The sequence below is a fragment of the Corvus brachyrhynchos genome, unplaced genomic scaffold (genome assembly GCF_000691975.1).
Source record: "Corvus brachyrhynchos isolate BGI_N302 unplaced genomic scaffold, ASM69197v1 scaffold97, whole genome shotgun sequence".
NCBI lineage: Eukaryota > Metazoa > Chordata > Aves > Passeriformes > Corvidae > Corvus > Corvus brachyrhynchos.
The window spans coordinates 5,058,671-5,085,368 of NW_008239758.1; the positions used below are offsets into that span (position 1 = coordinate 5,058,671).

Consider the following 26,698-nt stretch of genomic DNA (forward strand, 5'->3'; position numbering starts at 1 on the left):
CTGCTGCAGGGAAACTGTCCTGGTTGTACACTAAAGTCTTCACCACAATGACAGCAAGAAACAAGGAATTTAATGCTTGATGGTATGTTCACAGTGTCACTGAGAGAATGTGCAAGAGCAAAAGCAGTTCAGTTTGGGTTATTTAGGAGCTACTTGAAACACTGCTAAGGGACTATGTGATGTAATTAGGCACCAGGTCAGAAGAACTCCCAATAGTACAAATAACTTAGTTTTGGAAACATCTTTTCCTGTTCATTAGGAAAAGCAAGTGTTAAGCAAGTAATCTGCTTCTTCAGTGCCAATTCAACACAATATATGTCATGACTTGTCTTACAAAATGAATTACAGGGCTCTCTGATAAGGCTTCATTTTACTGATAGTAAAGTGGCTCCATGCACCCAATAGGGCTTTGTTAAGGATGGAAGCATATTGTAGCACTAATGAACCATGAGTTCAGCCTAATTAACAGGATGGCAACAGCAATCATACAGCCCTTTCATTCACTTTTATACATTCTGTCAGAGTAACAAAGTTGTGTTCCACACTGCTGGAATCCTCTGGCTTTGCTCCCTCTTTGCACGCCTGCTAATCCCACTCCTTTGTTCCAACGGGCCCGGCTCCAGCCGAACACTAAGCCCATATAATCACAGATAATAAGCCAAGGCCCCTGGGCAATGGCCCTGCTCAGCTGCCCACCTGCCAGCTCCCACCCCTCATATTTAACTTCAGGCACCAGAGCTGATCCCTTGCAATCAGCGGGGCTGCTCACAAATTTCCAGTTAAGCACAGGCGAAAGTGCTTTGCTGGATTAGGGCCATGGTTTGTATTGTAAGAGGAAGAGTCATGGGCAGAATTTATTTTCCTCAATAACCTATTCTGGCCGTGTTGGAAAACAATAGCATTTTCATTACCCACTTCACAACTCACCTGAATGAATAGGAAAGGCTCTTCGCCTCCAGCTGCTCTTTCATTTGGGCTTGTAAGATGAGCCTTTGAAGGGCAGTCCAGGGCAGGTGAGCTATTTGTGTCTGATGTAGGTATGATGGAGGAGATATCCAGACAGAAACTAACTTTGTTTCATTAATTTCGACACGTTCTGTCGAAATCCCTCATTTGAAGTGCTGAAAATAAGCCTGCAGATGGGGAGCCACAGATCCTCTGCCTTGGCCCAGCTCCAGCTAGGGCAATTACATGCTGTCTGTCTGAATCCCCTCATATGGCTTCAAATGGAAAAGTCATTCTCCACTTTTCCTCCTGAAATACTGCAATGTAGTGCAGCAGTCGCAGAGGGGCAACTGAGCAATATCTGCAGCTCAGCAGTGGTGGGAACAGTCTCTTATGGACTAAATAAAGGCTGAATTCCTTCAGTAACCACCACAGCTCCCCTGGAGAAGATTTTTGTGCTTCAAGGCATGGCTCCTGGCCCATGAGAGCTTCCAGATGGCTCAAAATGTGCACAGACAGGGCTCGTGGAAAGGTTAGTGCAGAGATACCACACAATTTTGGGGAAAATCAATCTCCAACTCTGCAACAATGAAACCTGACTGCAGAAGGTCACCTTTCCACTTCATTGTAGTCAATGGTGTGGTTCTGCTGTCAGTCACCTGCGACATCCTCTCCACAGCAACTGCTCCAAAATCCTTCAAGATCTACACACAAACTCGAGCTCAGAGATTGACCATCTCCCGCCTTCAGAATGAATTTGTCTTTCCTTGGTTGAAATAAATCACACACTACATTTTTACATAGAGTAACTTTGTAAGCAGCATGAAAAGAGATGAAGGAAGCTGTGATCAAAGCCTCCGGTAAGTCTACAGTCACTGAGGGCATCTAACAACATGCCAGATTTTGCTCTTTTTCTAAAGTGTTCTTCAGAAGCTGCATTTTCGTTTGATCACATATTTAAGTAAATCAGATCACTGCAGCAGCAGAACTTTCACTGGAAGAATTTTATTCTCTCCTACCAGTTACAATGTATGGCAAACTAATAGGAGTAGGAAAGTCAACCCACTGTTGCTGGGGGAGACTTGAATAAAACAAAATTCAGACAGAAAGGCTGGGCAGCTTCACAGGCTGACGACATGTGGCGAAATCTCTCTCTTGGTTAATGCATTTCAGGTCTCACAGTGATTACTATATTTTTACTACAAGGAAGCTGGGTCCAAACAAGAAGAGAGGTGGGACCCTTTGGACAGCAAGTGACATCTCTCATGTCCTGTCCTTTGCTGGACTGCTTCTTGCTCTACACTGCCATATTGTTCCACAACGCAAAAATGGTCACATGTCCCTTCTTTGCAGTGTTTCTGAATGCTTATATTTTATCTGCACCTTTTCTGAAACATAAAGAGTTCCTGTAACCTTGGCATTTTACATCCTTGAAGAGTTTTAGCACTATCACCTCAGCTTCCTGCAAACATCAACATAATAAACACATCTCTTCTCATTGATCTCATCAGACAAGCCAAACACTGAATAAACCTAGGCACTAGATTATCCTCTTATTCCTAAAGGTTTGTAGAGGAATTTTTCCAGATTAGAGGTACATGATGATAAAATCATAAATGCAATGCTGTCCTTTACTTGACCTAAACATAGCTCTTCAGTTCCCAAGAGGTTCTTTCCCTTCCAGGAATCTGGTTTACCTAAAAAGTTCATTTGTACATAATGAAAAATAATTCTTGTGTAATAGCTTATCATAGAATAAGGTTAAAATCTCATTCCCTGGCTATTTTTTGTTACTTTTATGGAACAGCAGAAACGCCTGCAGTGAAAGTAAGATGAAAAGCTCCAAAAGTATTACTCACTTAAAGGGTGAAAAACATGCAAAGAACAATTTCTTTCCAAGTGTTTCAGTTCATACTAATCTTCCAGGAAAGGAGCATGACAAGCTTTTGCTAAGTATGGCATCAAAGCAGGGCTCAGGAACGCTCAGGACATTTTCAGTTGCAGGCCGTGGTACAAGATACATCTTTATTTCCAGGCATCATCTCCCACGTCTGGCTGATAAAGCATTACTGGGGAACTCCTGAGAACTGAAGAAACTGATTTGGGAACAGGATGTAACAATACATTACAATGCAGCTTTCTACAAATGGGTGTCCGACCATTTTTGTTGATCCAAGAAAAAGATTAGAATAAGAAATGAAATTATGAAATGATTAGAAATGAAAAACTTTGAGACTAAATGTGTGCAAGCTCAAGACACAGACAAATAGTTACAAAACGGCTTTATTCTCCCAGGGAACATAGCACCATCAGCAACAAATATGGTGCTTGTCTGTATTTATATTCCAAACAGTTTTGTTTCCCATAAATCATTTGTTCTGCATTTGCCTGGGTTTTGTTCTTCTGGATTTTCGTTGGGGTTTTTTTTGGGTTTTTTTTCTGAAATAAATCATATCCATTAACACACAATGGCGTGGGACATGTTCCCATACACAGGGAGAAGTGTTCCTCTCAGATCTGTCCACATACCCCACTCCCGGGACATTTTGAGTTGTGTGACAGCAACATTCTCACAGCACAGTCATCAACTCAGATGCAAAGGAGCTGATTTCCTCAACAAATGCTGTGTCTGCAGATGGAGCTACCTGGTCCATGGCTAGGGAAGAAGAACACGAGCTATGGTGAATGCCCTGGGAGCACAGGGTGTTGAGCAGAGGGGGCTGAAGCTGTAAGGAAAGGATGATGCCCAGCAGCTGAATCCGAGGACAGTCTCTGCCAGCTGAGTGCTGGCCCCCATGGCACTGAGGGAGGTTAAACTGCAGGGACTGGTGGGTGAGGTGCTGCCTCTTCAGAAAACCTGGGAAGTTTTGCCAGGTTTGCCATTGAAAAGGTGTTGATTTTCCTATAATAATCTACTTCTTCCAGAAAATAAAGCAGTTTGGACTCTCTCTTACTTGAGAATAACATTTTGAAAAAACTCTCCCCCTTTATTTGAAAAGACACAGGGGGAAAAATAAATACAGCTGAAAATACTACTAGAAAATATTGGGAGTAGAAATGGGAAAGGTTACTCAAGTCATGCTTTAATAAAAAGAGCTGCAGCTCTCGACATGCTTATACAACTCAGCAGACAGCAAAACACTGCAATTCAGCAAACTTTCTTTTGTCTAAGCTGGGGCAGGTGCTCAGCTGCTGTGAGTTGAGGTTTCCCATCTCTCCACCCAAGGCTGCAAGTCCTCTGCTGAACTGCTCTCCTGCTTTACAGTGACCTAACCCCTCCAGAGCCAGGAGGCCACCAAGAGCAGCAAGTGGACAGGCAACCTTCAAAACCACTGCTTGTTCTCTCATCTCTTTTGCTTTGAACCCAAATTTCAGGTGGGCAGCAGCCAGGGCAGAGAGGAACAGGGAAAGTTGCTGCAAGGACAAACCCTGCTGTGGTGTGTAGGACAGAGCAAGCTGATCCATCCCATCTCACCAGCATGAACGTGAGCTCCTGCAAGGAAGACGACAGGGGAAAAAGCATCCAAGCTCTTTTTTAAAATGGTCTTTCCTTTTTCTGAATTTCGTTCTCCTCTATTTCAGGTAGCTGATTGAGGACTTTTCCCCTTTACCCACAGCTGGAAATAAGAAACTCACGAGGAAAACTCTCATTGCCAATAAATGGCTCAAAAACTTCCCCAGCTGGGGACCTGCCAGAGCAGGAGGATTACAGTAACCAGCATCAGCAGATTTGCATATTCAAAGACTGTAATTGAGGAATAAGCAGTAATGCCATTATGCAAATCCCCGGGCTCTGAGTGGCCGAAGCCAGAGCTCGGCTTACACATCCTTACCAAAATAAACCCACGGCGCCGAGGAGGCAGCGCGGGGGCAAGCACAGCCAGGGAGCAGGGATTGCTGAACGGCAGGAAAAGGCACCGCAATTCATCAGTAACTACCTGTGCTCAGCCCTGAACTCCGGCAGCTGAGCCACCTCCTGCCCCCCTCAATATCAGGTGTATTTGAGCTCACAGTGCTCTTCTGGGTCCGTGGTGAGTTAGAGGGCAAAATTATTGCCTGCAACAGGCGAAAGGCCATAGAAGTATATCAATAAAACAACATCCTTTCATGTGCTACCGATGAGCTAAGCAGCCGTTATCATGGTTCCTTTCTTATTTTTTTCTTAACCCTTTTCCACCTCGTCATCAGCAGAATTGGATTTGAAGAGGTGTATTTCATCTGGAGGATAAATCTTCATCAACTCCACTTGTAAACTTGTTCTTCGAAGTCAGCAAAGGTTATGGAGAAATGATTAGCTCAACTGGCACATTTAAAAGCAACCAGTAATTACAGGAACTTTTTTTTTTTTTTTTTTTTTTTTTTTTACTTAAAACACCTGAAATACAGCCATGCTTTCAGAAGGATTCTGTTCAGGTCTGTCACACATTATTTTCCATAATACATGGCTGACTCTGCCCCAGCAACTCATTTCACCTTGATTCATGAATAACTGTCCCTCACTTCCTACTGTAAATACAATTGTAAACATATGGGAGAGAATTTATAGTGAATTAGGGTTGTACATTATCACTGTGATTAGCTGCATTTGTTACCCAGCAGATGTCTGGGTAATAAAAATCCCCCATGAGTACAGTATCCTGGAGTTTCCCAATTCCTTGATAACTGGTCCAAGAATTTCTCAGTCCTGCTGTGCTCTGATCCTGGTAGCCCAGAGCAGATGCTCGCTGTCTGCCCATCTTCTGCAGCACTAATCCTACTCTCCCCACGCTCCCCATGCTCCCAGCAGGGCATCACACTTCCCCTGCTTTTCTCTCTCATGTTATCTTCCCCAAAAAGCTTTCCCAGTGACATTCATCATTCTCACAATACCAAAACACTTTGACAAGCTGAGCCAAACACCTCCCTGGTGTCGTATCACTGATTACCACCAGAGTTACAAATCTGACGACTGATCTGGCTGTAACTATCTATGATAGTGGCAACACCATCATAAGCATCAAGGTGGTGCTTGTAAGATTTCTCAGCCCCTGTTTGGCCCCTCTCTTCCTGGGCATCTCATGACCCCACAGCAAGGGACAAGCTCTATTCCAAGAAAATGCCTGGAGAGAGACACAGTGAGTAACTGGCATGAAACCAAAGCCCACAGAGATCAAGCAACTAGTCCCAAAACATGGAAGACATACGGTACTGCCTTGAGAGCTTTCACACGAAATTAGCTTTCCCACTGCGCTGCTTTTTCCACCCCACAGATGCCTTGCTTTTGGCAGAGAAAAAAAAGTGTCACTGCCCCCCAGCCCTCCCCCACAATGGTAAATGGATATTTGTGTCCTCCATCAGAGCTTTGCAGGCTGCTGCCACTGATCCCTTTGCCAAGCGATCGTCGGACATGAGCCCAGGGTCTGTTGTGGTTGGAGCCACTTTTGGGACCAGTGGGCTCGTGCATAGCCTGACTTGGACATACCCAGACATTTGGCGGCCCCGGAGCTCCAGTCCACCTCAGCTCCTCAGCACTTCATACTTTTGAGTCCCAAGGGATCAGCTTTTTACCTCTAGCAGCAGTGATCTTGCACATATCACATCCCAAACACCAGGCAATCGCTCCAGATCACAAGCATGGAGCTTTCTTCTGGCTGTCAGACAAAGCTTTGAAGAAGTAAACAGGTGCTGTCAGATACTGTCTAAATTCCTGTCTCAGCATCCTGAAAATATTTCTCCAACCTCTTTTCTCCAACTATCACATGAGCAAGCCCTCGTCATCGGTCATTTGTCTTTTGTTATGTCTTCAACCTTGAATACCAGATTAGTAACTACCTTTAAACTGGTAAAAAGACTACAAATACTAATTCATCCTTCTATCAGAAAGTGGCTTTTTTACATAGTAGGAAAATGAACGTTTAAATGTAAGTAATGCCAATTAATTTATCGTTTACTGAGCAGTTATTGTTCACTGACTCCAAAACAGCATGAGGTGTAACCCTCAGGGTAACACTAACATCCAGTTCAGTCTCTCCAGATCAGAATCATGGCTAAAAGGCCCATTTTTAATGCACTGCATTCATAGACATCTGCTTTCGGAACCTGGAACTAAAAGCCATGCAAAGGAGCAGAAACCCAACTGAACCAACTCACAGGGCCAAAAATTTCAAGGGTTAATTGCATAAACAAAAATGTATAAAGAATACATATTTGTGTGTTGTGCATGTACCTTTTTTTAACTTTTACCTGGCAAACTCTTCAAGGCAGGACTGTTTCAAGGAATTAAGAGCTGTAAGGTGAGGAAAACACGAGCCCTGCTTTATTGAACAGCCATTAGCCATACTTAGAAACTGCACCATAACATTAATTTTGCAGCTACAAGATATTGGCCTTGAACAGAATTAATGCATATGCACATATTTGCTGCACAGTCATAAATTTTACTAATGCAATTTTGTGAACCTCTTAAATGGCAATCATTGAAAAAAAAAAAAAAAAAAAAAAAAAAAATAGTAACAGGAAAGGCAGGGTAAAGTTCAACAGCAATATTTCATTACCAAGACAAGCAAAGAAGATAAACGACTCAGGTTCTTTGGTTCTCTCCTCTCCCCCAACATTACATGAGGAAAAACACGCTGTACAACATGGATCTCTGTTATTGTTGGAAGTGTGGCTGTCTAGCAGGGCAGCAGATCAAGAGGATTTTTCAATGAGGAGATACATCTGTCACTGAAGCAGAGTTTACAGCAAGGCTTTTCAAAAGGGACCAGCTTCCACATGATTTCCAGGGACAGGCAAAATAATTAGCATTTCTCTAGTCCCTCTTTTCCCCCTCTTCCAGGGGGACACCTGCTGTTGTGGACACAGTCTGGAGCCTCACCACGTGCTGGGGGACAACATACAGACAGCACACGCTGCACACAGGCTCAAAATGAGCAAGGAAAACAGAGCAATTCTGCTGCAAATAGCAGGATTTTACATTTTTATTAGAGAACCAGCAATCAGAACTGCGTGTTCCTACCTGAGGAGATCACCCATATATTTCCATCTTTAATAAACGGAATCAGTTTTCAGCCCTCTGGTTGCAGAGACTGGCAGGAAATGTGGCTTTCACAAAGCCCTACAAAAAAGCAAATGGGACTTGTTTTTGTAGCCCTGCCATTTCCAGGGTGCTCTCATGATGTTTTGGGGGTGATGAGAGGAGGGGCCAGATCACATTCCCTTAAGAGCTGCCAGCCTCTCCAGTGGGACAAGGAGATCACAGACCTTGGGATTTTTTTCTTTAGCTGAGGCCAAAGCATCAATGTCTGGCAGAAAATTCCCTCTTTTTACTGAGGAAATCTGGTACTTTGAGAAAAGGCAAGATCTGAGCCTTCATTGTATGTCCAGAGACCTGCTTTAGTGCCTCAGAGGAATATCCCAAAATCCACAGATCCAGGGTGCAGGAGGGCAGGGAGGAGCAGGACTGGAGATGGGTAATTGCTGCCACAATGCTCTTAATTTCTAAAAGCCTCCGGCCTCAGCAGCAACTGTGTCTCCAGACACCCACCATTTCCTCAACCCTATACTGGGTTAAGCCTTGTGGAAAACTTCTCTGGTCCAGAGAGCACTTTGCACATCTCCTCACATCCTCTGCTGCTCCACCAGGACCAGCAGTGCCTTGTGGTGCCGTGCACAGTCCAAGCACAGCTGCTTTCTTGTGCTGGGCTCATCCAAGACCACGACCTAGCCTCCCTTGAAAATCCCAGTCTGTTGCAGTTGGGAAGGTATGGATGTACAGTTGCTTCTGGAAGAGCTTCATGCCTCTCCTACACATAGTTTGTACTGTATTGAAGAACATAAATAAAACCATAGGGAACTTACTCATGGGAGGAGTTTGGCTGCTGACAGCCCACTTCTTCTTTGTTGGAAGATTTTGTTCCAGTATCTAAGTGAACGTTGTAGATTTATGTAACAGCCTGAAAGATATCAAGTGATCCAGTGTCTCAGAAGTTGTCCAAAGCAGCCAAGTTTGCTGGAGAACCACCAGCAGAGCAGCACTTTACGAGACAGAGTGTTCTTTCCTGAAAAGATAGCAAAGAAAAAATGAAATTTAAAAAATTACCTCATCCCCATAATTACTTCCCCAGGTGCTTGTCTCTTCCCGAAGTGCACACCAACACAACTGACCTTTCCTTTCAGAAGGAGCACACTGCTATGGACGGGGCACTGCCTACTTTCCTTTCTTCTGTTTGCAGGTGCAATGGGATGGAGACACAGGAGCACCTCAAAAGGAAGTATATGGCCCTGAGATCCAATATTCTGCTTGTGACTTGTTTGTGCAACAGGCAGAGCCATTCACCAGAGCTAGATATGAAATCAAGGATTTATTCAACCAGGACAATCGACTGCTCTGATACACTCAAAGCAGCCCCGAGCTCGTGGGGCTGGGGCTTGGTTGGCAATACAACATTGTGTGTAGGAGTTTTCTTCTACCTTGAGACTCAGTGACTCCATCCAGCAGACAGAAACCTGGCAGCTGCTCCATCTTCCAGCACAGCAATGACCCAGATGAGATCTATATATCCAATATACACAGCTTCATGACTGAGGAATGCTGTGCCAGAGTGCTTAGGATTTTTTGGCATAAGCCTGGTCCCACTTAGCATTTTTATGAATGTTCCTGCTCCTGGATTCAAAGTAAAAATCGAAATGGCACTCCTACTTGTAAGCTTCTGGACTTGATGGGTACAAGAGAAAAACCTGACATTGATGCAAACCCATGATAAACCATTGGTGCAAATAAATGCAAAACAATCTCCCAAACTGAAACCAGCACCAAATTGTGACTGACAATCCCTCCACGGGGACCTGTGGTGGTTTGCAGCCTGACTCGCAACATGTGAGCACCCAAGGCTGGAGCTGGCGGTCTGGCCCTGCAGAGGGCACTCAGAACTCCCCATCCTGTCCAGAACTGCTAAAACAATGCATTGAAGGTGTTTGTGCAGCAGAGAGGAGCAAATCAAGGTCTCACAGTACTGTGTTTTCAAGTCACTGCTCATTGTTTATGTGTCTTCTTCCACAGCTGCCCTCTGTAACCTCCAGCAGTGGTAGGCTCAGCTCTACCTGTGTTTCAATACCTGGAATTTTAAGACAACCTGCTTTGGCAATTAACAACTCACAAGCAGCAAATTAAATTCATACAGGGACCCTAAGCAAACTGACTGCCTGTTCACAGGTGATTATAAGCACTTATCTGTAGTACTGACATAAAAGGGGCAGTGGTTGCATAAACATGTAAGTTAAACAGGTACCAAAATATTAGTCATAAAACAGTTGATATGGCAAAACTCAGTCATGAAATAGCCTATAAAATGAAATACTACGATTAGTGTCAAGAGCTAATCTTCCAGAAGCCCAAACAATATGACGCAAAGGAGCTCTTAAAAGAAATCAAACAAACTCATTTTTCATTATCTTCTGCCATCTTATTATTTCACAAGTTAGAAATCCATTAGCAATTCTGCCAAGAACTAGATAGGCTGCTTAGTTATCTAACACTGACACACTCACAACCCATGGCTATCTTGATGTCTCTAAGAAAAAAAACAACTGGAAAAGCAACGGAGTAATAAATTATTATAACTGTTTCATTAAAACTTAGGACACTGTAATTTCAAGTTTATTTGGTGCTATATTTAAATGAACCAAAAGGCAACATTGTACAGTAACATTATAAAATAAAATTATTACATAGTACATTAACCAAAGCCCCATTAAAAAAAAAAAAATCCTAAAAAGTCATTTGGGGACATATCCTACTCTTGCTCTTCTGCACACATGATTTATTAAGCTCATTTAAAGCAGCACTCTTTTTTTAGGAAAAGCAAATGGGATTTGCCCCCAAAATGGAGTATCTTTTCTTATAGTTCTTGCAGTTTCATTTTATCGTGTGTAATATATCAAGTTTATAAGGCATAAATACGAAAAACAGTTCAATATGCTCATCATAATTTTAATTAAGTAATACAATCTAGGACACTTTTTCAATCACACCAAGGATTACAATGTACCTATAGCTTTAGTTTCTCTTTTTTTTTTTATACAAAAGTCTATCATATAGTATACAGTGTATTCTAGTTGGTAACTGGTTCACAAGGTGGATCACAATATTCTTGCAGGTTAATACGTCAGGATTTCACCTAGTGTGTACACTCTGTGCAGGCTTCCTCCTTCCCTGGCTGCTCTCCTCCAGCAGAAGCATCCCATCACTCCATCTCCTTGCCTGTTTTAAGAAGGGCTCTGTGCCAGATGCAAATCCCACTGGGAATGGCTTGGGATGCACATCCCAGTGGTGCCAAGGAGCTGCCAGAGGCAGCCAGGGAGGGGAGGAGACAGCAAGGCAGCAGCTCACAGAGGTGTTTGTGGAGCAGGGAGTCAGGCTCTGCTCTCCAAGTTCCCCTCAGGCTCCTGGCACCACGGAAATGCTTCCAGAGACTGCAGGAGCCAAATCGAACCCCAGGAGGGAATTCATGACAAACCACAGTCTGGTGTGCAAGGAAACCACTGACCAATGAAGTGGGTGCCACTGGCTGCTTGTGCAAAGTAAGGTTGGGCAAAAGCACCTCAATAAATTAGGAGCAGCATGGATGTTTGGGATGCTGAGTGCTTGGGTTGGGCCAGCTTCATGTCACCCACAGCTCCATAACCTGCAAAAGCCTTCCCAGGATTCTGGGCATCTCTAATGCAAAGACTCATCTGGCGCTAGCTGGATGAGTTGCACAGACAAACCCTGTGATGAGTAGCACCTCCCCACCCTTCTCCTATCTCCCCTAAGGGAGAAACGATATTTTCTAAAATCAGATTACTGAAATGCCCTGGAGAAAGTGCTGATTTGGGGCTGGGGGCAGCAGGGCCAGACCATTCACGGTAGTGCAAGAGGGGTTGGTGAAGGCAGGGGGTCTGTCCCCACTCATCCTGCCCCTCCAAGGGTCTTGTTGCTGCTTGGTGTGGGCAGATGGGGGATTGACACTGTGCCCCCACACTGCTCCCTCCAACAGCAGCCCGTGCTGCTGTCACCAGCCAAGGAGGGGGGGGTGTCAGAGGGCTTTCTGACATTACCTGAAATAGGAATAGGTTTTTCTACATATACAATCAATCTAAATTGGGCAGGAGGTAAACTGCAGAGCAGTGTCCTCCAGAGTGTTTTTCACATGTCTAATATTAGATATCTTGCTGGCAGCTCTGAGTTGTCCCCAGAGGTTTTCTCTACCTGTCTATATTTACTACGGATGGATCCTGTACTCAGGTGCTCTGAATCACACCATAATCAAAGGCAGCCTAAAATAGACAGTGTGAATTGCTCCCTCCCTGCTGTGACTCCATCCTGCAGCATCTGGGAGGAAAGAGAAATTATCTTAGTATAAAGAATGGGCCAAAGCCACAGAATTTGGGTCAGGATTCAGGCCAGGCAGGCACAGATTTTGTCTGTGGGCCTATTCTTGTTCTCTCTTTGCTGATGGGACATCCAACCCTGTGCTTACACTTATTTTTCTGACAGATCAACAGTCCCAGGGATCACCTATCCCTAAATAAAGCACAGCACGTGAGCAGCACACAAACAGCTCTCCAACTGCAGGAAAGAACTGACACACATCTAAAGTCACAACAAAGCCTTCACCTCCCACACACCCTTCCCTCAATACTTTTTTTAAACCAGCCAGAAACAAACAGTGAGTGCAGCACATCCCAGAGAGCCAGAGGAAGGAGCATCCAGTCCTTTCTTAGCTGTTGTGTCATTGTGTAGGGAGGCTGCTTCTGAAGAAACCAAATTACCTTACATAAAGAGCGTTCACTAAAAGAATCTTCTTTCCCTTAGAGGACCAGCAAGATCACATTATTTCCTGAAAATACTTTTTTTGTCTTTTTTTCTAAACTTGACAGAAGAGTAATACTGTCTGGGTTTTTGCTTTCACTAACCATGACAGGCAATTTCTGTCCTAGCTTGAGAATTCCATCGAACCTGCTATTTGCATTTGGGATAAAGCATCAAATGGACATTTCCAACGGGATACAGACTGCTTGCTGCCCAGTAGATTCAACCATCATTCTTAAGTACATTAGCAAGAGGGAAGCAAAAGATCTCCCTGTGCTGGATGCATTGCATCTGCAGCAAGTTTCTACCAGTGCTGAGAAATTGTGCCCTTAATATAAGTGCTCAGTAACCACCAGCCCTGCTGCTTGAGGAGCACTCGGAGCTGTATAGAAGGCTTGTGGGAAAAGAAGCTCCATTAGTACCCATTATGCTGTGATTTATGTTATGGGCTTAAAATAGCAAAAAATTACACAGTTCTATTTAACCTACAGTCTAAAAAAAGGCACAAAGACTTTGTGGGGAAAAAAAAAAATTGTAACTGTTCAGATTACATTTCCAAGAACTTTAACAGAGCGTTGCTTTGATTTGCCAGCTTTGCTTGCTGGCAGGAGTGAAATTGAGACAACTTCACTGTCTGCAGAGGTAAGGAATACCCTTTTGGCAAGGCAAGTTTGCCAGCTCTATGCAAATGTTATTTAACAGAAGTAACTAAAACCTCTTGTGATTGCTTTAAAACATAATCTTTTTGGTCTGCAGCACATTGCACTTAGATCTAAGTACTCAGTGATGATAGAGTGGGTCTCAGGGCAAGACCAAATACAAAGAGCCCTTTTAAATCTGAACATAGGAATGAACTCTGTTCACAGCTACACAGTCTGCTTTCAAACAAATGATCATGAAATACATAAATACTATAAAATAAATACAATACATTCAGAGTTTTCTACATTGTAGAGAGCTGTTAAGACTTCCCTAGCTCCCTGATGTAATGCATATAGAACATTCCCTTCTATACAGTGCTACCTCCATGTACCCACACTTCATTTAAATGCAACATAGCTCAGACAACCTTCCTCTTTTGCCTGGATTCTCATCAGTCTCTGATTCTGTAAAACATTATATCATTTCTTTAGGAAAAAAAAAATATTGCACTCTTAAAAATGCATAAAAATTGAACCAAGTTCCCATTAACTTCACCACAAAGTCTGTTATTTAAAATAGGACTTTTCCAAAAATGTTTCTCTAGCTGTTCTGCGTTCTGCCTTCATTTACAGCATTCTCCACCAGGATATGCTCAGAACACGGCTCCTCAGCGAATTCCTTACAGTTTTGCCAGCAGACATTTGACACACAGCGTGAGCTATCCGAGACACACGTGGCTGGGAGTCACGGGTCTGTGGCCAGGTTCAGGATTTCATTGTACAAATGGGAACCACAATGACCAGGATAACCGTACAGGCGGCCGCTGCGATCAGGGCAGCGATCTTGCAAACCTTTGCTCTCCTGAACTCGGCTTCTTTCCGTTTCAACAAGGAATCATAGCCAGGAGTATAAATGTCTTCCATCCAGTACTCTAAGTTGTTTGGGTTTAAAGATTCTTGAGTCTAAAAATTAAAAGGAAACAGTTGTTAGTTGTCTGGGGTCTGCCATTAGTAATGTAAATAAACAAAGCAGATGTGCCTGAAGGCCTCCCAGCTGCACCTGGATCTGCTGTCAGGATAAAGTGGGTTATTGCCACTTCTCGCACCCCTTCATCTCCTGGTCCCAATTCCATAAAGCTGATGAAAGTGGTAAGAAAATATTGCAAAAAATAAACTCCTGCAACAGTAAGATTCTGCTCCAAAACCCCTCACATACCTCTGATTTACCAGAAACTTCATCACCTTGGATAGCATTTAAATAAGATCTCTTTAATCTGCTTGACAGCAGAAATGTCAGCAAGTGCCGGCCTGTTACTGTTAATAATTTTTAAATTATTAAAGCTCAGCTGATGGGAAAGGCTCTTAATATATGCTCCTCATGCACTACATTTTATAAATCTAACCCTAATTTTGGTACCATGACTTGCTTGCAGGGCATGATTACCCAGCCCATCCAGTACCCAGTCCTTCTGCAGGGGCAATTTGCAGACCGCCCCCCCTCCCTGGAATGGTAATACCTGGGGACCCAGGCAACCTGCAGAACTTTATCAGTATTTCCATTATTTATTTATTTTAATTTATTTATTTTTTATTTCTCACAGTTTTTTATTCCTCAGTATTTATGACTTCTTAAAGCTTTCCATTTCAACCTTGCTTGTTTTTTTCCCTTTAACCTCTGTGTTAGAGGAAAATGGGGGGGAAACTGGGGAAACCCAAACACTACTCATTATATTGAACTTACCAGCAGACAGGAATAAAGCAAAAAGAACATTTTGAAAAATGACAGCATTTCCCCAAAGCTGTCTCCTTCATCTGGGGCTCCAAAAGTCTATTTCTTTAAAAAAATGAAAAAAAATCCACATAAAAATATTACAGTGAGAATACCCTAACACACACTATTTCGGTCCTTGTAACAGTCCTGATCCAAAGCTTGTTGGACCCTGCAAAGAAATTCCAGCTGACTTGAGAGGGATTTAACTAAGCCTTTAATTGACTAATTCAGCTTTTGTGACCATGAGCTACTGGCTGAAACTTGGCTTTGCCTGATAGTAGCATTTGCTTTATGTACAGAACTACTAAAAGAAGTGAGTTTATAGCTATCTCAGAAATAAACAATGAAAATCGAGCAATGGTTTTATGAGCATTTTATGGACAGCTGTACGATAGCATTAGGATGCTGAAACAGAGGCCATCAGCCACATCTGTGATTGTACCATTTGGGCTTTGAATTACCTGTTCCAGCCTTCTGAATAAAATAAGCAATCTCATCTCTAAAGGCATCAGAAAACAGCCTGACACTGTTTCATCCCAGTGGATCATCATCCACAGAGCAAAGCAATGAATCTCACACACAGCCCACACCTGGGACAAGCTTTGGGCATGACTACTTTTGCAATTCTTTTTTTGGAGGAAAACCCAGCAGACTTGTCAGGCTCCAGGAGAAATTTTAAGTAAACAAAGGTAGAAAGTTCCCAAAGATAGGCATACTGTGCTTCAAGGAAATTGCAGTTTTGGACCCCTCTGCCTTGGCATTGACCTTTTAACTACTTCAAAAGGAAGATGCATTATTAAAAAGGCCCATTACTGTTAATCAGCTTCCTTTCCCATTTCATTGCCAGACGTGGGAATGTTCATTAAGGCATAATGTATTTACTTTCAGTTCTAATAAACTTAATCACTGGGAAAAAAAACCCACTCATCAGTCTGTGTCTATTTTTTAAGTTTGTCAGTAAGCTCCATTATAAAGTCTAGACGTGGGCTTTGCGGGGTAGATGCAATTCTGACAGTCTTTTTGGAGGGAGAGAATCAAACCAGTAAACTTCTATCACCTTTATCCTAAAGATAAATGATGGCAATAAGCCGATTGCTCTGGTTTGCTCACAGCCATGCAGAGCTGCTTACAGAGAACAAAACAGCCCTACCAGGAGCAGATGGAGAACACTACTCCCAGAGGGGTTTTGCTCCCAAATATCACCTCCCTTATTGGCTCACACAGCAGGTAAGGGATGCTTTGTGACCGCCTGCTGCAGAGGAACTTCTTCCAGCCTATTCCTACTCTAGCATACAGTCTGCCATGCCAGGGTTAGGAATTTAGTAAGCCCTCTAAAGCTTTTAAAACCCAAAAGGCAGCAGGGAGCTGAGGCAAGATGCAGCCTGGTCCCTGTGCTGCCTGGTTTCTTTCCAATTGCACTTTAGGCACAGAAAGGAGCAGGGACTGGTGAGGACAGGGAAGTTTGCATGAGCCAAGCAAGGAGGTGAATTTGTTGTGCACAAATTCCTGCAGAAACACTCACGGGAGTTGCACTACAACACTCTATGGGTGATGGTTTCAAATCAAATGAGCCAACTTGGGGTCCTGAGGCACAGCATCCTGATGCTTTCCTAGGGATTAGCCTGATGGGTTTGGAGCTGGCTTAGGTACCCTCAGCACCAAGCCACCGAGGGCTGGCATGGAGCACCAAGGTCTCAGACTCTTCCATGCCACTTTCCCTGGCAGACAAGCTGTGGAGACAAGCAGACTCCCTGCCTGAGCACAGCTGCACCCCACAGACTGCTGGCCACAGAGCCCAAAATGCCTGAGGTCAGCACCAGACCCCCGCACTGGTCCTACATTCTACTGTCAAAGTGCATATAAACGATACACAGTTATTGCACATCAGTGTGGATTTCATTGTGTGACACATTCGGATTTCAAGACCAAGAAATGCAACGTTTCTTTGGTCTTTACACATTTTGGATGTCATTCTTCAGGCTTCCTCTTTAAACCTCTGCTCGGTTATCTCCCTTCCTAAAAGATGTGTTGTGACTATCAGACTACACAGGGTATCCAATGTGGGTGCTCATTTTATGTCAGGTTTGTGATTTTGTGTTGGGAAAACGTAAATGCAAAATTTGAATTTGTCTCCTGTGCTTGTTGCACAGGAGCCTGCACACTTACAAGCTGAACCACAATGCAAACTAGACACACCATCAGTTGCCTGGCTGGTTTCCAACAGCCACTTCAAAGCTGCAACAGTGACGTGTTTCAAAACCAGTCATGGTATTGAACATCTTCTACAAGTATTTTATGTCTCATCTTCCTAGTAAAATGGAAAAAAAATAAAACCGTAACACTGCAATTCCCTGTGAATAATTCAGAGAGAACAAACACAAAGGAAAAGGCAGCAGTTCCAGCTCCTGCACCACTCTGCCTTGCTGCAGTTAGGGACCAGTTCACCCCTGCACTTCCTTATTCTCCAACTCTTCTTTAGAGCTACTAAAGCCACAATGGCTTAGAAGACATCTCTCCATTGCAGAATTAGCTGGGAGCATCAACCTGTCAAGGATCACCATTCAGCAATGAAACAGTCACATTCTTCATTGTCCCTGGCCAGGATGGATAGGGATCAGCAAGATTAGAGGCACAACAATTCACAGCTCTTTCCTGAGCTATCCAAATCCCTTCTTAAATGCATATTATGGCAACATCCTTTCGAAATCAAGCCATTCAAATTAAACAACTGGGACTCACTTGTAGATCCAAGGCTGCGATCTTGCCTTTATCCCCGGAATTCCTCGTGTATTCCTCTATGGTCCATGACGGCTGGGCACGTTTCACTTCAGCCAGCTCTGTCAACCTCATGTCTGTGTAGAGTGGGTTGCTTTTCATATGTGACTTGAGTGATGCAGGGTAGGGATGAGGACTAAAGACTTGTTCAATCAAGAAAGCATCTTTTGGCTGTTTAGAGAGTCTATGTGGCTGTGGGATTTCATATTGCCTGTCTGCCTGCAATAGGGTTCAAAAGAATTTGAGAGAAAAAAACAAGACTATGAGGGAGTTAAACACAAAAGACAGAGCTATTCCTTTCAGAATCACCATATGATAAAAAATTTACCAGCTAAGACAAAGGTTTTGGATGGCCTTAATCCACTGCCCCCCTTCTTCCCACAGCCAAACCAAAGAGGTATTTTACAGACACAACTCCACATTCACTAGAACACAAACACAATGCTGATGCAGCAGAAGAAATTTAGGTTTTGTGCTGTTTACAGATCAAAAAACTATTCTGAACACGGCCCTGACATCCAGAGAAGCCCAACTGATCTGCAAAAGCTGAGAGACACAAGCAGGCTTCTGGGTTTCTGTTTCTGGATCAAATCCTAACATGAAGCAGTCTTGAGCGATGCCCCCAGCCTGACACTGCAGCATCCATGGTACCATCCAGTGTCAGCCACAGTCCACGGAAGGAGCCTATAAGGGACTCCCAAAGTCAGCATGTCATCCTGAGCAGAGCAATCTACAGAAAAGCCAAGGTTTGGGCTTACTAAGGACGGCCTTCTTCCCCCTCTGCAGTCTAGCAATAACCCATGGTTTGTGGTTTCTTGTTCACCCAGCCGCACTTATTTCCATCAAACCTCTTCCTCTCTTTTCTCAACCTTCTCTGCCCTCACAGCCCACTGTAAGGAGGCACAGCATGCCTGTTGTGTGGTCACAATTGACAAGGGGCTGCAGGACCCCCTGCCCTCCCCAAACAGAAACAAGCACCCACCCTGTGCACTTTCAACAGAGCAGCACCCAGAGCCCTGCACAAGGGCAGCCAGGACAGCCATGGGGTCAGCGAAGGGGGCACTGGGCAGCTGCTGGGAGGATGGGCAGAGTTCTTCTGCCCAGCAAAACCAAGAGAACAGCTACGCTGTAGTTCCACAACAGGGGGCTTAAGAGTCATTTGAATGACCATGAAAGTCAGACAGAGAGCACAACTACAATGAGCATCTCACAGTACACGTACAAGGGTTCCTTTCCTTGAGGGATTTGAATCCATGAATCTATTTTGTTGGCTTTTAAATATGTACATACTTCTCTGATAAAAGCCATCACAATTCAAATCCAAAATATCCCTTCTAAAACAATCACTAGAGAATTTCAATTTTCCCCACACGCTTTTCTCCAAGGTAATTACCAGGCCTCCTTATACTGCTACTGATGATGAAGAATACCATCATCTTCCCAACATGCCACCCACATTACCACCCTCCCTTTACAAAAAAGCAAAGCTTTTAAGGAGCAACTTGGCCATTTTGCAGCTGCCAAGCAAGAACCTACGGGTACAAAATCACTCAATTATGGTAACAATATAGGCAGGCATAACATGGCAGGGCAAAGCATTGTCATACCCCGAGGCTTGTGATGACTATGGAAGATATTCATAACCACATTATTTTTAAGCATTTAGTATGTGAGTTAAAGTTCAAATTACCTCTTTAGATTTCCTGTGCCAGTCCTTATTTTCTCCTCCATCTCTCTCTTTCATCTCCTCCTCTGTAATGCCAACTTGGTTGGTGTAAGTAATAGCTCTCCAGTCTCGGGGAGAGTTTGAAATACTTGCTATTTTGGATTCGGTTGCACTGTTTTCTTCTGTTAATGATCTTGATGATCTCCTAGTAAACAAACTTTTTTTTAAGGCTTTTACTCGAAGACTCTCGCTGTTACTTCCACTGGCATCCGAACAGCACCATTCTGGATTATTCTCCAGCTTGCCTCCATGAGGAGTGTTGTGGCACTGAAATATCTGCGGGGAGTTGCTCTCATCTGATGCGGCATCGCTTGTCAAAGAGTTGAGATCTATTTGTACACTGACCTTCTCTGGCTGCTGGATTTTTTGATCCAGCTTGCTTAATTTCCCCAGGACTTGAGAGATTTCTTCTCGGACACCTGAGAGAGATTCCAGTTTCTTCTCTATTTCGCCAATCCTCAAGACTAATTTGCAGACACTCGTTTTCAGTTCATCATCTGTGTTACTGACATCCGCCCTGACCACTTTATCCAATTTGTTACAGGCACTCCCGTTGGAGATCTTAGTCAAATTGTGCTCAGGTGAGCTATCACAGTCTGATTTATGCACCTGAGACAAGGAACCAGTGCTATTGTAGCACGAGGACTGCATCACTCCCGTGGACCCGCTGATACTCATGTCATCCAAAAACCGGAAAATGTCACTGATGTCATCACTCACGATTTCGGAGTCATCATCCGACTGCTTCAGAGAGTGCCGCTCACCGTACTTGGCTTGGCCTGCTGCACACAAATCCTTGCACTTCTTGTGGTCCAGAACCTGCTGCTCCGTTTGTGTCCCAACACTCATGGTCCTGTCAATGCTTAAGATCTGCACAGAAGTACAGTTAATGCTTTTATCCTTAAACTTTTTGACTGGCTCGTGTTTCTCCACATCTAGAATGGAAGGAATCTCCTTAGGTTTATGCCCATTGGGTTTCACAGCATAGTTTGCCTGCATAATTGGTTGCTGATCCTTTGTGTTTAGGTAGGACTGATGCCTGTCAACTGAAGGAAAGTTTGGAGATGGGTTGTTCGAACTCTGGTATCGTGGTTTCTCTTCAGACTGCTTCCTGTTAAAAAATGAGCGTTCAAAGTCAGGGACCTCCTCAGTATTTAAACTCCAGCTTTTAGCTGGCCAGGCAGTTTGCTTGGTTGGCTTTCCACTCCACTTTTTGGTTTCCTGGGGCCCAAGAACAGTAGTTGGGCCAAAATATGTTGAAGCTTGAAGATCATCTAAACTTTCATGCTTCACTCGCCTTTTGTCTGGTATAGGAGAATAAACTGGATTCAAGTACTGGCTGCTGTATGGCATTTCAAAGCTGTGGTTGAAGAAAGTCTGCTTAGAGCTTTCTTTCCTGTTCTGAGGCTCTCTGTGTCCATCTTCTGGTGTTTTGTTGGATGGTATTAAGTTGGGAGATATTGTAATCAGATTATGAAAATCTTCTTTGAATATATTTCTTTTCTGGACACACGACTGCATCACGAAAGGCTCATCATTTGAAATGAAAGTTTCTTTTATGCCTGCACCTATAGGCAAGGAATCCTGGTCTGAAATAGATTCATTTTCAATGTTCATGGGGAAGTACGTACTCTGCATCTCACATGGTGGGGACGTGGCGATGGAGTAGGATGCCAGTGCCTGCAGCCTGTCCAGAGAGGCAGCCCGGCCCTTCATGTCCTTATTAACACCGAGCAAGAAGTTGGGTTCTGATGAGGGGACGAACTGCTGGCAGTCTTTGCAGTCCATCTTTCTGCATTTCGAAGACCTTCTGACTGGAAAGCCCCGGTTAAAGTCCTGGTCGTTGAGCTCGCAGTTGGGCACACAGTCAGGCACACAGTCTGCCATATTGCAGATCTCTGTGTCAGACCTGCAGGACTCGAAGGACTCCTTCTTCTTCACTTTGTGCCTTGCTACTGGAAGCTTCTCCTTGGCCACTCCCCCGTTCATTTGTATGAGGTTGAATATTGTTACTATATCTGCTGCAACCATGATTTTCTTTGATTGCTGATTGTTTACAGTGCATCTCATTTTGTCTTTGAACAAAGTCGCTGGGAAATTAGGATCCAGGCAAGCAGTGTAAAACAGCACGCTTCTGAGCTTGGCCAACTGGGATAAATCAAACCTTGCACAAAGGGACTTGCAGAGATCCTGGTAAGAAACAGTATTCTGCTTCGTGTCCAGCTCCTCCAATATCTTCACCAGGAAGAGTGAGGACTCCTGGTTGGACTCCATGGCTTAAGCGTATTTTGCCGTTTAGCCTGGAAACTGCGTTCCACTTCTACAGCAACACAGAAAAGATTGTAAGTCCCCCACAGATAATACCCTAGGCCTTGCAATTCAGCCAGAGATGGGGCCTGACTCCCTAACCACGCAGTCCAGGGCTTGCTTTTATAATCCATCCTCATGTTCTGAACTTCAAGCTGTAATCCTAGCATCCAATAAATCAATACTTAAATGGAATCAGGGTTTTATCCAAGAAGGCTCCTTTATACCAATGTCTACTAAAGCAACCAAGTGAATACATAGCAGAAGCTTTGGAGAGGCTGAACTAATGGCAAATAGACAATCCCAGCCTGCTTGCTATGGGACTATCACAGAATTTCTTACCAACTTGTGAGAGGTTCAAAGCACAGTTTGATCATCAAACTGCAATAATTCCAGTCTTAGCCTAACCAGGGCTGATCTACTGCACCATGACATGTTTTCGTGTCTGAAATGCAAATGGCTCTGAGGCAGATTTTCTGACAATAAAATTCTGACATGTTTCTAGAAGCTATCTGAGCACATAATTACCATCTTGCTTACTTTAAACCATTATTTTCTCCTCTACTCTGAATTATCTCCTTTGGATACCTTGACATATTTTTTTCAGAAATACATTTTCCTAAGTATAAGGTTCAGGAATGGAAAAGTTGCCAGGTCCCATGTGAAAAGTCTTTTTGAGTCCCATTTCAGGTCTTAAGGCCAAAATTTAGCAAAGAACAGAAGGAGTTAAATAAAAATCCTCCTGAACCTTGAAACCAATCCAGCAGATGCTAGAGGGCTGGCTGCCAATCAGGATAGATTTGAAGACAGAGAAATATCAAGGACAGAGAATATCCTCTTCAGTGATGCACTCCCAGTGAGGTCTAGGAGTGCATTTCCATTCACCATCCCGAAATGACAGGGCAGAGGTGAAGAGCAAAAGCTGCACATTTATGTGGATAACAGGAACAGCTTGAACAAGCACAGCCAACCCTAGCAAACACATTGGGGAGAATATAAACTCCTGCATTTTCAGAGCTGAAACCAACCTTCAGCTATTATGGATTAGGAAAGGATGTTGATTTTTCATCCTTCTCTATTGTGAATATCCTTGTCGGTGTCTCTGCTGTTGGCTACTAGGAAAGACAGAGCACAGAATGATGCAGTTTGCCAATTGCCATGTTTGGCCACTCTGTCTTTGTTATTCTTACTGATAGGAATAACAAAAATCTCTTCCCTTTCCCAAAAAGGTGTGGTATCTTTCCCCATTCACTCCCACCCTTAGATGACCCCTGGAACTGGCCTCTCCTCCATCAAGTGCAGAATATCCACCCAAATGGCAAAGCACTGAAGTCAACATTGCAAGGTTTATTATTACTCATTCTAAAAGGCACCTTCTGGTCAGAAACCTCAGGGCTCCTGTTTCATCTCCTGCCCTGACATTACACACCAGTGATTCCTATCAGTATCAGAAGGCAGAGTACTTCAGTTTTGGTTAACAAATAGTTACTCAAACGAATACAAAACAAGTCCAAAGAATGTTTTTTACTTTCCCTTTAAAATCCTGGTCAGCATATTTTCCTCCTCAGCTTTCAGTCACAATCTTCCTGAGATGTGAGCTGAGGTCTGATGGACCAGATTCTGCAAGTGGATCCTTCACATTGTGATAAAAAAATGAAAAAGTAACAAAAACTAAAGAGTACATTATGTGTAGAGCTAAATTGCACTTCTCTTGGTGAGCTCACTTTGGTTTTAAGATGCTTAGCTGTTTCTATCTTTCATTGTGCCTACCAGATCTTCAGCTTTGTAAACTTTCAAAGCATGGATTCATATGTAGTTTAAAAAGTGAGAATATTAAGAAATGTAGTAATAAAGTAGAATATTTTACAGTACATAAAAACATTGCTCAGGAATAGTCTAAGGAATATTTTCAGTGGTTTTTTCCTAGACTACTGGAGACCAAATGTGAAATTTTGAATTGGTAAAGGAAATGAGTGTAATAGACAGTATTTCCAGATTCAGTATTTGTAAAGTTACACTTAATATGAATTGTAGTTGCATGTACATTCAGCTCTGTGCAATTCAAGTGAAACTTAATCTGACATGCTCAAAGACCAGAGAAATTGGCTGTGTCAGAGGTGTGGTGGCACTCAGGATGGGACTGAACACCAGCAGCTGTAGAGGACCAGCACATCCCATTGTTGCAGTTTCACCCTTTTGTTTTGGTCCAGCCTCACGTATTTCAACTTTTTTGGATGAAAGGTTCCTGCTAGTATTTCAAGCTCTGCTAGTATTTCAAATTCTGCAAGCCTGCCTTAGCCAAGTTTTCCTTATTCACATGACCAGTAGTGAAAAATAGGAGAGCTGCTTTGCCAATAATAAGGAATTTAATGCACTGTTCTAGTTCACTGTTAAATGCATCAAACCTGAAGTGAGCAGGATCCAGGCAATAATCAGAATAGCGGTTTTTTAAAACTACTTCTGTTAGATTCAGTAAATAATTCAGCATATTGTTACAGCATTGAATACTGCTGGATGCTGAATTTTCTAAATTGAAGCTTTCCTAGGTTGTAAGGAGGGCATGTAGATACAGGCACAGTTTGCATGAGCACTTCTTAAAGGATAAATAAACCCCATTTCAACCAGCTGTGACCACAGCAGAGGTGATTGGCACTGGGAAAAGTATTTTGTCACAGAGGTAGGAAAGTTTTAATGTAAAGTGTGTTTGTCAGATATCAGTCTGTCGTTGGAGACTAAAAAGTGAAGCAGGTGGAGGTGGTGTGGCCACTTTGAAGAAATCTGAAAACTTACTCATCGTTGGGCTCTATGGGGGATCGGCCAAGTTTATCTCACATGATAATCACACCACACCCCTCGACCGCTGCTGGCCGGAGGAGAAATCCCGCCCTGTGCAGCTCAGGATAAGGAGGAACACACGTGCTCAGCCCTCTTTCAATCACCCTCTGCTGGCAGCAGGAGAAATCCCGCCCTGTGCAGCTCAGGATAAGGAGGAACACACGTGCTCAGCCCTGTTTCAATCACCCGCCGCTGGCAGCAGGAGAGGAGATTTGTCCTTGATTTGCTACTTGTGACACGCCCGTCCCACAACACGGCATGGGGGAAACCCGGACTGGATTTTACCGAGTACGGAATGGATTCGGGGGAAAACCCGGACTGGATTTTTCCCGGAGTACAGAATAGACTCAGAAGAAAACCCGGACTGGATTTTTCCCAGAGTATGGAATGGATTCGGAGGAAAACCCAGACTGGCTTTTTCCCGGAGTATGGAACGGATTCGGAGGAAAACCCGGACTGGATTTTTCCCAGAGTACAGAATGGATTCAGGCAGAAAAAATATTTTACTGTTCTGTGGTCAGCTCCAAAAAGTCATGCTAAAGGCTGGAGGAGAGCACCTGTATCTTTTTTCTCTCAGCAGCATGTGCCTTGGAGGCACAGCCTCTTTCACAGCCTTTGTATTTCTCTGACATGTCACCATTAATGACACTCCCAGACTAGGTCCAAACTCTGCTAGTTACCACCGAGGCTACTAAGTCCTCTGCATTAGTTTTAAAACAAACCAGTGGGAGATTGCAAGTCAGAGTAATAATTTAATAGGAAAATTAAAGTAAATGCAATAGTGCAAGAACAGTGACAGAGTCAGGATACAACCTGACAGCCTGTTATTTAGGGTGGCGGTAGCAGTCCAGATGAAGTGCTGGAAGAAATGGTCTGGTCTTCACCCAAAGGTCCAATTGTAGCTCTTGTCCTCTGGGAATCCAGTAAGGGCTGCTTGTGCTGCTCCAAACCCCAGATTAGATCCAGGTGGGAACACCTGGCTCCTCCCACTGGGTGGAGCACCTCACAATGGGCTGATGTAATTCTATGAGTCACGTGGTGGGTCCTTGATTGCCCACAAAGATAACAGAGATAACAGAGATAACACCTGGAGGGAGTTATCAAGGATGAGTCATGGGAGGAGATAACGAGCAGTGCCCCACCCACTTTAACAGCTTGTGAAGATGATAAGAGAATGCATACTGTTGGTTGCATCTTGCATTGTAACCTAGGTCATCCTCACAGAATAAACTTTACATGTGTGGCTCAGAGACATTCCCAGCTACCAGGGGACTGGCATTTTAAGTCAATTTTCTGCATGTTATATATCTGACACTTGGGACAGGAGTGAAAATATGTCTTTTTGTCACCTCCAGGCTGAATACCAGCAAAAGCAACTATCTCCTCCTATTTGTAAATTCACAGCTTCTTGCAAACCCCTTACCTGGATATGCATTTTCACAGCCTGATGAACACTCTGTGCTCCCTGCACTGGCCTGCCAGCAGCCTGCCTTCTCCCCACTCACACTCCTGCTACAAAACACAAGTAGCCAGTTTGCGATAATGTATTTTTGAAAAGTGTCAACTCATTTTGTTCCCCACCTCTCTGTCTTTACTCTCTCATCCCAGTGAGGATATCCTAGGTACAGCTTCTTGAAATTTTTTGCTTTGTACCAAGCCATTCTTAGCATCACCAGAGGTTTTAACTTCAATTTAGGTTTCTAAACATTATGAATCTGGTAAAACTCAGGTGCAGCCTGATCTGCAAGGCTGCTGAGTGATGACGAGTTCAGTAAACTGAGATGAAGCCTTGCTGCACAACCCTAATCTCATGTTGCTTCTACTTAGCACCAACAAGGAGCATTGTTTTGGGGACCGCAATCCATACC

At 43.6% G+C, this 26,698-nt stretch overlaps 1 protein-coding gene across 4 annotated transcripts; it reads right to left on the reverse strand.

Moving 5' to 3' along the window:
- Positions 1 to 6: 6 nt before the first annotated feature.
- KIAA1024 (KIAA1024 ortholog) lies at positions 7 to 22,029 on the reverse strand. 4 transcript variants are annotated; one of them, XR_001864730.1, is made up of 5 exons: positions 19,653 to 22,029; positions 17,927 to 18,181; positions 14,269 to 14,379; positions 8,785 to 8,984; positions 7 to 8,041 (listed from the first exon to the last, which is right to left on the reverse strand). XR_001864730.1 is itself a non-coding variant. In XM_017742715.1 (4 exons), exons 1-4 carry the CDS (start codon positions 21,960 to 21,962, stop codon positions 8,907 to 8,909), a joined length of 2,754 nt encoding a protein of 917 aa, XP_017598204.1. In that variant the 5' UTR covers positions 21,963 to 22,029; the 3' UTR covers positions 7 to 8,906. The 4 variants fall into 4 exon arrangements, 3 of the variants coding, with proteins under 3 accessions (XP_017598204.1, XP_008638306.1, XP_017598205.1); XM_017742715.1 differs by having other exon boundaries at positions 7 to 8,984; XM_008640084.2 differs by lacking the exons at positions 7 to 8,041; positions 8,785 to 8,984 and having other exon boundaries at positions 10,537 to 14,379.
- Between the last annotated feature and the right edge of the window lie 4,669 nt (positions 22,030 to 26,698).